Here is a 12686-nt window from a genome sequence, read left to right as displayed (position 1 = left end):
CAACACCAAAGGATATTACCACCTGCACCCTCTTGCCCAGTGCTCCAGATGCTGAAGGGCACCACTGTAGCTGCATAACATTTTTTTCAGATAAGTGTCCTAAGTGTAAACTAAACCTCTACACATAGCCTTTCTAAACACAAAAAAGACCCTATGATGCATCCATACTGTTTAACACACTTTTGTTTTATTCAAGCTCTTTCAAAGTTAGGCCACATACATCACATGTAAAATTCACAACCTGCTACAAAGGCATTCCAGATTTCCATTTCCCCAGACACTGGGAGACAGGCACACAACAGTCTCACACTGAAAATGTGAGGAGAACTAGTGGCTGAAGTCAGTGAAATCTATACTGCTCTCAGTCACATCAGAGAAAATCAGAAAGAAAGGACTCCATAGGAGTCAGTATAGTGTTACACTGATGTAAAAACAGGAATGAAGACAGAATTAAGACCATTCAAACTCAAATCACACTCCAGAGATCTGCCTCTTTGAAGCATCAAGATATCCCTAGCCCAAATTATTATATATTCTCAAGTGAAATTTTGATGAGGTTGGTTCAGAAGGGCTTTTTTACTCTGCTAGGGATATGTCAATCTGAATTGCCAAAATACAATTAGAACAGTCAATATGCCTCATTATTTATGAGGTTAGTAGTAACACCTTAAGTCTTGAAAAGAAAGCTTAATGGAACATTTGTACATTGGAAGATGCAGAAAAAACATTAATCAACGCTCGTATCACTTCTGCAAGGTAGAGAACAGTTTTATCTCTGCTTTGCTAATCAAGGAATTCATACAGGAAGTTGCAGTGACTCAGTACAGTCAATCAAGGCAGTGAAAGACACATGGTTTTTGTCCAGGACTGCCTTGCACAATATGGAACATGCCACCCAGACCAATGAGTCCAGGGTCCAAGCCTTTTTTTGTTTGAATTACTTATAAATTTTGTTTCTTTCAGCAGATTTTGAACTCCTGATTTACATGGACAGGAAGAGGGACTACAGCTCTCCACATGCATGGCTTGAATGTTTTCTTTATCCACCTCTGGCATTCAGCCCCAAAATAGTCTCAGTTGCTCTGCAAGTGGGGAAAAATTACCCTTCTCTACGTTAATAAAGAGCTGACATTCTCTCTGTATGAGTAATAGTACTTCTTCGAGCCAGCCTCATGCTAGAGGGAATCTTCATCTGTGTCAATGTCACTGCTTGGTTTGTTCAATCTCTCAAATTCTTCTCCATCCTACAGTAACCAGAAGCAAAAGAGAACAACATGAGTAAAATGTATCTTGTTATTAATACAAAAAAGAAAAAAATTAAAGTTTATTTTGAATGTATCACTTATATAAAATTTCTTAACAGTGTGCTACAATCTTGCTCGAGGATATATATGATCATAAAAAACACCCCCTGTATCTTTAACAATTTTTAGTGAGTCACTCCCTGAAACAGCTTGTAGCCCATTCCTTCATTAGGAAGCCTGCACATGTAGTGCTATTTGTTTTACCACAGCCGCTCAACTGTAAGTACTAAAATAGATAACGCCTGGTATACCAAAAATATATGAATTGGTGTTATTTACTGCTTGTTAAACAACAACCTAAAAAGGTACCATGTGGAATTTCTGGAAACCATCTCTCTCAATTTAAATGTTTTTTTTTAGAATTAAATAGAGACAGCACTCTGCTGGTTGTAACTTGTATTACAGCACAGATCTGCTCATGCAGACTAAAAGCTCTCTCGGACATTAACTCTTCCTCCATTGACTGACTGCTCAGCCTGATTGAATGACATATTTAAGAACATGCCTGCCATGTTCTAGTTAACTAGACTGAAAAACACGAATGAGCCTGGAAGAAATGGTTTGTAAGAAAAAAAAAAAACAAAACCCAACATGTTAAAACTCTATTTAAACATCACCTTTATGTCTCCAGGTGTCTTTGACTGTTAAGGTAGAAAGAATCTTAACATCAAATATATTAACTTCTTCATGATGTGGGCTCAGGTACACAGATGTACCAGTTCTACTTAAGTACAATTATTTACCAGGCATCAATTCCAATTTTTGGATGCTCATGGCCAGTAATATATTTTGGTTATTGAAGTTTCAAGAAGGGATTTGTACAAAGCTGGAGTTGCTCACAGGACTGTCTATACTCACAGCAGGAATGCAATGCTTACCTAGGCTTCATGAATTGAAAAAGTGGAATATGCGAAGGAACACCCAATGAATTTTAAAGATTTTAAGAAATATTGAGGAGTTTTGGTGTTTGAGTTCAGGGATGAGTCCAGTCACACGCAAGATTAATCTTCCAAATGTTCCATAGTATAAATGGAGGTAAAACAAAACCGAAACCAGAGGAGACAAGTACTGAAAATCCTTACCCCACTTGACCTCTCCCATGCAACTCCTTTGACAAGCTTGCCCCTTTCCCGCAGCGTAACATATTCCAAGCCTCTTGGTTTACTGGCATTATAGATAAATATGGAGAGAAGCACTACAGGAGCTTCCAAAAAGAACTCTAGAGAAGGTCTGAAGTCAAAGATCATGAAAGAGACTGTGGTGATGATGACAGTGGTGATCTGAGCAGTCATAACATGGAACATATTGTCTCGGAACTTCAAGATGAAGGCTACAGACAGCCCCAAGAAAGCCGTGACAAATATAAGAGCCACTGAAAAGACATTGTGCCCATAAAAGAAGCCACAATTCTCTATCTGCCTCCGGTCCTTAGCCCGCAGGCCCAGCATAAGCCCATTGAACAGCACCCCAAAGGCATAGAGTTTGCTGTTCTGTGTGAAGATGCTTTCAGCAAGCTGATCTCCATCTTTCAAGATCTTTTCATTGTATATGTTAGCCAGGGCAGAAATGAAACACTGCACTAGAATAAGTAGATGGCCAAGGCTAAGACGGAGAGGTTTCAATGCTCCTGCCATGGTACTGGTGATATTCCACTGGAAGCTGGGAAGGAAACTCGGGGCTGCACAGTTGCCCTTTTCCAGGCATGCTTCTTCAGGTCCAGCATAGAGAAGGCAGTGGTTAGATGGACTAAAAAACATATTGTGATGGAATCCATGTGCAGCCAAGCTTTGCTGATGGCCTCCAGTTCCTAGAGTCAGGGCAACGATGGACAGGAACAAAATCACCAGAGATGCCCATTGTACCCAAGAGAGTTTTTGCCTAGGAGTAGACAAAAAATGCCACGAACTTTAGAAATACAGTGGTACAAATTAAATGACATGAGAACAAGCTCAATAAAACACATAAAAGACATCATTCCACAGATAAGGAGACAGAGACTGGCTTTGCAGAATTGACAGTAAAATGCTAAAACATCGCATGCTATTCTATGGCAAGCCTGGCGATCACAGAAATACAAAATGCAGTATTCTGTAGAGATAATTTAAGAAGTCCTTCAAGATCATGTTAGATCTAGATACTGACTGCCTGACAACTTAAAAGCAGCTGTTGTCTCCAACACAGGTCTGATGGATAAAAAGAAATCACAGACATTCAAATAATTGCCCTCTTTCTTTGATAGACTTTCACTACATTTCACTTTTCTCACATGATTTTGTGGCCTTTTCTAGTATTTTACAATGGTATATCATATAAATATATGACTGTTATTTATAAGACAGAGCTATTTATAATGTTTTATCACTCAAGCAAAGCTTGTTTATCTTGGGGAAAATCAGAAATTTGGAAGATTAAGTAAACTCTTAACATCACAAGAGACAAAAAACTAAACAACTGAGAAAAAGCATTTCAAGTTAGACTATCAGACACTCTTTTGATATAATAGCATGCGTAGAAAAGGCATCTTTCCTCCACATTGAACACAAGCGACTTTTTGAGTAAATATCCATTTCCCTTCCAGCCTTTTCTGAATCTAAATCACACCATAAAGAGCACAAATCAAGTGAAGTGGAACACATAGGACAAAGAAGCTGGCTTTTGTCACATGAATAATGAAGAAGGGACATATAATCACTTTTTTAAACATACTATGCATTTGACTAGGAACACATGCTGGTACAATATTACTGAAGACAAGCCTATCTATCACTCTTACATATCTCATCCCCTCTTGTTAGATTACATTTACATTCATTTAAGAACTACAACAGACTGTTAATCACGAAATATGAGATTTAATGTACAAACGAAAGTATCCAAACCTTTATTCTGATAATCCAACAACTATATAACCAGTTGTTCTCTATTACAGTTGACCAAATGTGTAGAAATATGTAGGGACTCCTAATAAGCTATTATTTTGTACACCTTCAGGTGTAGAAAACTAAGCCATCTCTCCATATTGGCATAGCCACAAGAAAACAGTATCACTGTTCACATCAGACAAAGAGAAAGCACGTAGATTAACTTCTTCATCAAGGCTAGGAAGATGTAAAATTTCATTTATTTTATCCAATACTACTTACTTTAGCACTATCCTGAAGAGTAGAGCCGTCGTTATAATGACAAAATTTGAGAATAGTACAGCCATTGCCTAGAAAGAAAAGAAGGGGAACAAAGTTATACTCCAGATGTCATGTGGACATTAAAAGCCCACTAACTTCAAGTGTTCACCTTTCTACAAGATGCTAGAGTGAAAAGCATCATTCTGGTACTGAACTTTCTGCCTTATCCAGGTGGTAGAATAACATACCCCTGAAACATCATTCAAGTCCTATTTCAAAATCTCAGGCAAACCACAGAACCTAAATTTGTCTGCAGTGGGGAAAGCTGTACTGAAGCAAACATGTGAGGAAACCCATCCAGTGGAAAACTTACTTAACAAGAAAATAAAACAGTGTAGTTTTCTGTTAGATCAGTTCCCCAGCCAGGCTGACCAGTCAGCTGCAAAACCAGCTGTCAGCACAAGGGAGGAAGTTGCTCTAAAATGAAAATAAGAAGATAATAGGGGAAAGCAAGGCTGCTTCTGGCTGCCATGCCAGCTTGCAGCATTCATGAAATCTCAGACTTGGGCAAGGCACTTGCAGAAAGTAAGCTTCTTGTATGTCAAGTGCATGTGCTGTATCATTCAAAGGTAAGGAGGTCTCAGCTTGAATTTTCAAGACTACAATTCTACTAAAAAATTCACCTGTTTCAAAGTACAACTCAAGACAACCCTAAAGCTCCTGTCTTATTTGGGAATAACTGTATAATAATGATTACAAAAGTGCAAAGACACACAGCCATGATCCCAAGCTGCAAACTCCGTGTGACAAGGTGTCCTGGTTTTGTTAAAAACAAGTTTCTCTTTTAGTGAATTTTGCCTGTCAGCTAAAGCCTTCATATTAGCTGCATTTTCCTGGAGAACCAGACACAGGTTTTGGTAAACCTAGCAATGGAACGCAAACTTATTGATAAGCACGGATGGACATCTCGCGAGCGGGGAAATGAGAAACTGGTGACCAAGAAACTGACCAACTGTGTATAACATTCCATTCACGTGAATACTTCATATAAAAGTGGGAGATCACGAGGATCTCATCCCTTTTCCTTTTCCCTTCTGCTTATGATTGATATTAGGAGAGGACCTTGCTAGTTGTCCCTGCGAACTGAGGCCTAGTGAGAGACTGAATCCAGCTCCGGTTGGCTGCAGAGTCTAATTCAGGACTTTGGGTGCTGGCTCTGCAGTTGCTGAGACTTTCAAGATTGGTTTTGTGTATTTTGTATTATTTTCTCTATTCTTATTAGTAGCATTAGTAAAACCTTGTTAATTTTTCCCAACTCTCTTCTCTCTGTCCTTCTTTCCTTCCCAATCACCTGTCCTTAGTGGGAAGGGGGGAGAGGGAGGGGAAAAATGGGGAAATGGGGGGGTGGAGAGGAGGTTAACAATACATCTGCCAGGGTTTTATTGTCACCCCACAATCTTAACCCTCGACACAAGGTTTGTCTTTTTGGTCTCTGCATTAGACACTCTATACTAGGATGCTGGATCACGAACAGGCTCTTCTAGGTACTGCAGTGACCATTGAAGATCAGAGCTTAACAGCACCAGTGGGGAAAAAAGGGTTTTTTTTAAGGGATGGGGTGTTTCCAAAATTGTGTTTTATTCAGGACTGCCCTATGTAGTCAGTAAAGGTAGAAAAATCTAGGCATCTGAAATTTTACTTGCAATTCAGCCTTAGAGATCACTTTTTCAGATAATTTTACACAAAAGTGTACATAGATTCAGAAGTACAAAACACAGACTTTATCTTGAGTTCTCTCCACTGCATTTCCACATTCCCAATTCTGTAATAGCAGAGACTTTTTCACTTACCAAAGGAAAAGTACAAGCCTTTTTCCCATTATCTTAGTTGCACCCTATTCCAACATACTATCTTCTGAATAATAAATCTCATTAAAAACATGACACAGGCTCAAGTAAGCTAAAGACTGACACATAAGACATCTGCCTAAGAAACATCAACTTAATTTTCCACTTTGAAAGATTTCAACTCAATAAATATTCATGTTAGGTGAACACTGTGAAAGGAGAAAAATATTGAATAAACAAGAGAATCTGGAACTAGCAGAAACCACTCTGGAAAAAAGAGGCTCAGTATAAAACGTACAAGCGTTCCTTGTATACTCTAGTCCTACTTGACAGTCAAAGCTCCCCACTCAACATCTCTGGTAACATAATATGATCAAAATCTGTAACAGGATAGTTACAAGGAATTAATTTTGAGCTGCTTTGTTCTCTGTGGCCTCAAGAGACCTCTGTCCTAAATGAGAAGGAATAAAAAAAAAATTTAGCAAAGATCACCATGCCACTAACTTACATTTCACAAAAAACCTCTAAAAAGTCTTATCACTAGCAAATGTTAGCCATTAAAGAGTACCACAGTTACAGCTGAAGCTTCAGGCAAAAAAATCTCACCAAAGCAACTCTATAGTTCAAGTAATTGCTCGCTCAGGTATTATTTAGTCCCAAACCTACTTGGTTTTTAAAGTCACATGAAACCAAGTGCAGTCAGTTATGGCTATCTTCTTTCAAGCATCTTGTCTCCACCTTTTCACTTTCATGGTCTTATGTACTGTTGAGGCATTCCATCTCAAAGGTATTTAGTTATCTCTTTTAGTACTTGTTTACCATTATAATGTTATAATTTCAGCTAAGCCTCATAAAATATATCCAGTTAAAAGGTATAAGACGCTAAGAATTCTGAGAAAAGAATAATCGTGGAGCACATGTTCTGAGGGGAAAGAGACAAAATGTCAGGGTGTGTGTAAAATATAAAAGCTGTGCATATTACAAAAGATGACCTTAAATGAACCAAATCAAATTGCTTAAGAAAGCAATAGTGTTTACGTAACCTTGTAAACAGTAGGCTTTGATATGGCAAACTTCATAGCTGAATTTCCTTCCTAAAGTTAAAAAAAAATACTAAAAAAACCCAAAAAACACCAAAAAATCCCACACAACAAACCACAGAACCAAACACCTGTGTATGCTATTTGAAGATATTTGACTCCTGATTTTAATTAGATTTTTCCAGTCAGGTCCTATTCTAGACTCCGGTCTGTCCCTGACAAATGTACACCTAAAAGGACAATATTTTAATAAGAAATTCTGAAAGAGAAGGAATAGAAATATTTATTTTTATGTCAAACAGCGGCAGCCACGGTATTTTATAGGAAGCACTATCTGTTTCCATCTAACTTCAAACATAGATTATAAACCAAAAAGTATCTTAGCACAAGAACAAAAGAAAGCACAAAACCTGTACTATTTCCTAATCGTATGCAGATTCATCCAAAAGGTTGAATGTAGCTAGAAGCACCAATTAAATTTTGTGCTTAAACATAACAAAAAAATGCAAAAAAGAAGAGTCAAACCATTTTCCTCTTCCCCTCCTCAGTTGCTGTTACACTTAGTCCCTTTGTGGAATTACATTCACTCACTTTTCTTTGGAGTCAAAGTCATTGTGTACATACCTAAAGCGGTAGAAGCTGCACAGAAAAGTGCAGCTCAAGTACCAGCAAGATGAGCAAATGCATTGAAAGAGAAACACAGAGTTAAAGGAACCAAAGGAAGGAAAGCACCCAAAACCTGCCTAGTACTTAAGCAATTCAGCCTATTTCTAAATCATTTCAGATGAAGAAAACACACAGAGACTTGCCTCTGCTGAGAGCTGTACAACACCAATGAGAAGGTCTGGCTGGTCAGGCAACAGATCATTTTTTTACCTGCAAATCTTGCCCTGCCAGTGTGTTACAACCATAGATAGTCTAATGGCAATGTTATCTACCACTAAGATTTCAGAAGATACTTTATTCAGTATATGTATACTTACTGGCTGGAGGTAGGACAGCACATAGAAGACGATCAAGTTATCCAAAAAGTAAAGAAAGGCAGGAATTGACCATTTCATGGAATTGCAAAAATTCTTCCAGGAAAGGCATTCAAAGGGATGATCCAAGCAACCCTCTGAAAAGAAGTCAGTAAGAAAGAAATATTTCTTATTATTAAAAACCTTGTAACTGAGTAGGTACCATGCTCTGTTTTCCAGAACATAGTTGAACTGAAAAAATTAAGATACTGCAGCCCTCTGGCAACGTAGAGAGCAGAACACACAGCTAGAGCAGCAATCCTGTGTCTATGGGCATTCACTTCCCTGCTTTAGCAGAGAGAACATCAAGGAACCTTTTGTCCCATCAGAGTATTTGTCCACTGGGAGCAAAAATTAAATTATCAACCATTCTTTGAGGGCCAAAAAGCACCCCAAAGTCCCCACACAATAGCTACATCATTACTGGGTATGATTTTCTGATTATCATCAATCAAATCTATAACTGAAACAACGACCTGTTCATATAGCACCCAAAGGGTAGCCAGTAACGTCAGAAATATAAAATAAACCAGTACTCAGTATCTGTGGCACACCGCGCATGATCTGGGTAAAAAGAGAACATAAAGAAAAAAGGAAGAAATAAAGGACAAGACACAAAGAATAACATTTACTTTGATATTCTAGACTAGAGTTGTTGACAAGTACTTTGTTAGGACAGCTTTAAGAACACACAATGTTATTTAATCCTTTCTGAACCACTGACACATAATTTCAGCAAATTCAGACATCTGGAAGAAAAAGAAAAAAAGGGGGGGGAGAAAAAAAAACAAAACACACACAAAAATGTGTAGTCAGCAGTAGCCAATGATGGCAAACACTGACTGAATATATTTACTATCTTAGGTATATCTATACCAAATGGTGGAGGTAAAAATTTCATCAGCTTGCCAAAGCCATGACTGCTACATGGAAAAGCGGTCAAAACAAGTGCTCAATTTAACATGAGTCACCAGTGCCTCACACCCTCTTTCAATTTAAACTTCTGTTCTCTACCATTTTGAAATCCTATGAAGTTAAACTCTCATCCTTTTCACAACAAGACAGAAAAGCCAAGGAAAAAAAGAAAAAGGAAACATAGCCTGCAATATAAAACCAGTAGCTAGTGAAGCCTGACACTGCTTTTCCTTAACCTCAAAATTTGTTTTCACAACAAAGCTACCTTGAATTATACCAGTGATATGTTGCTTCTAACTCAAATACCACTACACACATGTAAAGCCCCTTCAGTGGAAGGCAGTGGTGCTTATAAATAGAAGCGGTCAGAATAACAGAACTTAAAAGATTAATCCTTGAGTTGGTGCAATTTCTAAGCTTGTGTTCAATTCATGACCTCACAGGGAGGTGACTCCTATTATCCTAGCATGATACTGTGTCAAAATTCTGAAAATGTTAGACTGTGTTTTCATTTCACTTTGTAGTTCAGCCTATGTGTCCCTATTTCAGCTACCATACACACAACTCAAGAACATCTGAATTCACAGCACAAATTAGAGTTATAAAAGTACGCTTTAGCTATAATTCTGCATGGAAGACACAATTCCAGTGAACTTTACTAGCAGGACCTACTCCATACTACTACATGTGCATCTATTATTTACCAAAAAAAAAGCAGGAAGTACAGGAAATCTTGGAAAATCAACATATTTTAGTAATTTTAAATGTAGATACTTACCTTTTTTCTTAACCCATAGTGCCAATACCACACACAGGGCCAGTTTTACTACTTCAGAACATATATTCACTGTTGTAGGAAGGTAGTCATATTTGTTCTCTGTGGGATTCAGCAAATCAGAGAGTAGACAATCAGATTCTGCCTCCTGTTTTCATAATTAGAGCAAGAAACTATTTTAATCCCTCCAGTCAGAATTCTAGCCACTTCTGAAAAATGCAAAAGGCTATGTCAGCACTTTCATTATAAATATTCAAATTTCTATGATATACAACTTCCCAAACAGTGTCCTTTCTGGGCTGAAACCTTCCCTCATTTGGTCCAAGTTTACAGTAGAACTTTTTGGAAGGACTCAAGAACATCACTGTTTAAAAAAAAAAAAGTGAAAATGGAAATGTTTTCTGCAAACAGCAATATGCTGGGTTTTTTTCCCTCACAAAAAATAGCTTCCAGGACGGCACAACCTTCTTCTAGGACTGTATCTTTCCCTTGTTAGCATACTTGGCTAATATTTGGCAAAAGGAGAAGCAGTAATACTAGTTGGCTATAGCACGCCCACTATGATACCACTTTTTTCTCCTAAGCCTTTTGTGAGACAAATGTTTTAGTCCAGACACGCACCATTAATACTGCTTACACAACAATTTAGCCTTTGAAAATCAGCAATAAAATAATTCACTGCCTTATCTTTTAAGGGTGAACCTCCACGTGGGTCATGCACCTTGCAAATCAACTTATCACTTCTTTTTTTTCCCGCAAGTACAGAAATACATGTCACTATTTATATATCAGAATGTTTACGCTAAGAACTCTGCAGGTGGAGAACTAGGCTTTTGGGTATCCATTTTACCCCAAACACCAACTCTTTCTTATTTGAGGTATGTTATGTTTATTGCCCAACAGCACCATCATTGGCAGAATACTTCATCAGGAGGATTCGACTTGAGCCCAATGCAATAAACACGCCTCCAAGCAGAAACGTATAGGTGGTTGTCTTGGAGCAAAACATAAATCGACCACGGCACTTGGTCTTCATTCTGTTGTCTTGCTGTCAGTGCCCTTTGGATGACAAGATGAAAACATACTATGAATAGTACTTCCAGAAACTAGTTAAACAAGGTGAAATGTGTGTATTTTACTGCTTTGTATTTTTACTGCTTGTACAAGGATCCCTAAATCACAAGCCATGATCTCATTCAACAGTTTTGGGGTTTTTTTTTAATTAAAAGGAATTAAGACAGAGAGAACATGCTATGAAGACCAGCAAAGGGGTATATGCAATGTACACACAGCGATTCAGGAAGTGGCACGAAGAGGCCAGTTTGCCAGAAAACCACATCTGTAGAATATCAATCAACTAAAAAAATTAACATGGTTATTTTTCTTTAATATTTTTAAAAGTTTTCTTGTTGCTAATTCCAGCAAGGACAAGTTTTACAGCTGTGAAGCGAGAACAACATAGCAGAGATGACCTGGGCTTACTCAGCACCGGCTTGTGCCCGGGAGGTAGGGGAGAAACACGGATCACCGGCGACAGAGCCTGAGATGTACCCGTGCTCTCCGTCTCCGGGGCTGCCGTTACTCAGCCGACCCGTTAACGGGCCCCCAGGCCTGAAAAGCCGTTTAGGAGAAAACCAGCACCGGCCCTTGTGCCAGGAGGGGAAACGCGGAGGCCCCTTGGAGCCGGCTGCGGGCGGGAAGTCCGTTAACGGCCACCGCGGCTCGCGCCGCTCCACCCCAGCGGGGCTGGCCGGAGCGCGGCACCTCGAGCGGGCCCAGGGCAGCGGCGAGAGCGGCTTCGGAGGAGGTTCCGAATGCCGGCTCCGCGGGGCCCGCGGCGACACGGGGCGAACACCCACCTCGCGGCAGCGACGAGAATGCGGCCGGTAAGCGCCGCCGAGCGCTCCTCTCCTCCGCGCTGCAGCAACACTCGTCTGGTTTTGCCGACGGCCGTCTGCCACGTCTCTGCCTCAGGTCGACGCGCGGCTACAGCCTGGAAGCGGGGCGGCGGCCATGCAGGGTGGGCCGGCCTCCGAGACGGCTGCAGCCAGTGTCCAGACGCCGCCGCCAAACACCCCAGTGTCACAGGCTCCCGGGAGTCCGCGGCACCGCGCTCCCGCTCACCCCTGCTGCACGCCCCCAGCGCCCATCCCCAGGCTCCCCGGCTCGCCGCCAGACCTGCGGGAGCACCGTCAGCCCTTCAGCGCCCCACGTAAAACTCCCCCCGCTGCGCCGCAGCCGTGGGTGCTGTCCGGCTCTCGGCGCACCTGGCGGGGCGGGGCAAGGCGCTGCCCTCCCGCCCAGCAGCGCGCGCACCCGGGCCGTTCTCTCCCCGTCGCCACCTCGCTACGCGGGGGCGCGCACACCCTCATTCTCTGTTGACAACCAGCCCCGCCCCTCCCGGCCGCTCCGGCCACGTGACCGCAGCGCCTCGGGGAACCAGGCTCCGCCCCAGTTCCCGCGCGCCCCCGCCCCTTCCCATTGGCTGCAGAGCGCGCATGAGCAAGAGAAGGCATCCGCTTCCCGTCATGTCCCCCTCCTCCCTCCGCATCTTCGCGCCTTGCGCACGCGCACGGCAGGGAGCGGGGCGACTGCGGCGCCGGTGGGCGTGGAGCCGCCGCTGTCCCGCGTCCTCCCCGCGCAGGCGCACCGCCGCTGTGTCGG

At 41.3% G+C, this 12686-nt stretch overlaps 2 protein-coding genes across 5 annotated transcripts in view; both read right to left on the bottom strand.

Moving 5' to 3' along the window:
* The window catches only part of ATP1B1 (ATPase Na+/K+ transporting subunit beta 1), a 408664-nt gene that overhangs the window by 174875 nt on the left and 221103 nt on the right, over nt 1-12686 (bottom strand). The window lies entirely within an intron of this gene.
* SLC35A5 (solute carrier family 35 member A5) lies at nt 166-12439 on the bottom strand. 4 transcript variants are annotated; one of them, XM_065829274.2, is made up of 7 exons: nt 11882-12439; nt 10929-11081; nt 10026-10124; nt 8297-8430; nt 4448-4515; nt 2387-3182; nt 166-1244 (listed from the first exon to the last, which is right to left on the bottom strand). In XM_065829274.2, exons 2-7 carry the CDS (start codon nt 11056-11058, stop codon nt 1176-1178), a joined length of 1296 nt encoding a protein of 431 aa, XP_065685346.1. In that variant the 5' UTR covers nt 11059-11081; nt 11882-12439; the 3' UTR covers nt 166-1175. The 4 variants fall into 4 exon arrangements, with proteins under 4 accessions (XP_065685346.1, XP_071665063.1, XP_065685348.1 ...); XM_071808962.1 differs by lacking the exon at nt 10929-11081 and having other exon boundaries at nt 10026-10170; XM_065829276.2 differs by lacking the exon at nt 10929-11081.

The sequence above is a fragment of the Patagioenas fasciata genome, chromosome 1 (assembly GCF_037038585.1).
Source record: "Patagioenas fasciata isolate bPatFas1 chromosome 1, bPatFas1.hap1, whole genome shotgun sequence".
In the NCBI taxonomy this organism is placed as follows: Eukaryota; Metazoa; Chordata; class Aves; order Columbiformes; family Columbidae; genus Patagioenas; species Patagioenas fasciata.
The sequence above is the reverse complement of the archived record's forward strand: the minus strand, read 5'-3'. Positions and strand labels throughout refer to the sequence as shown.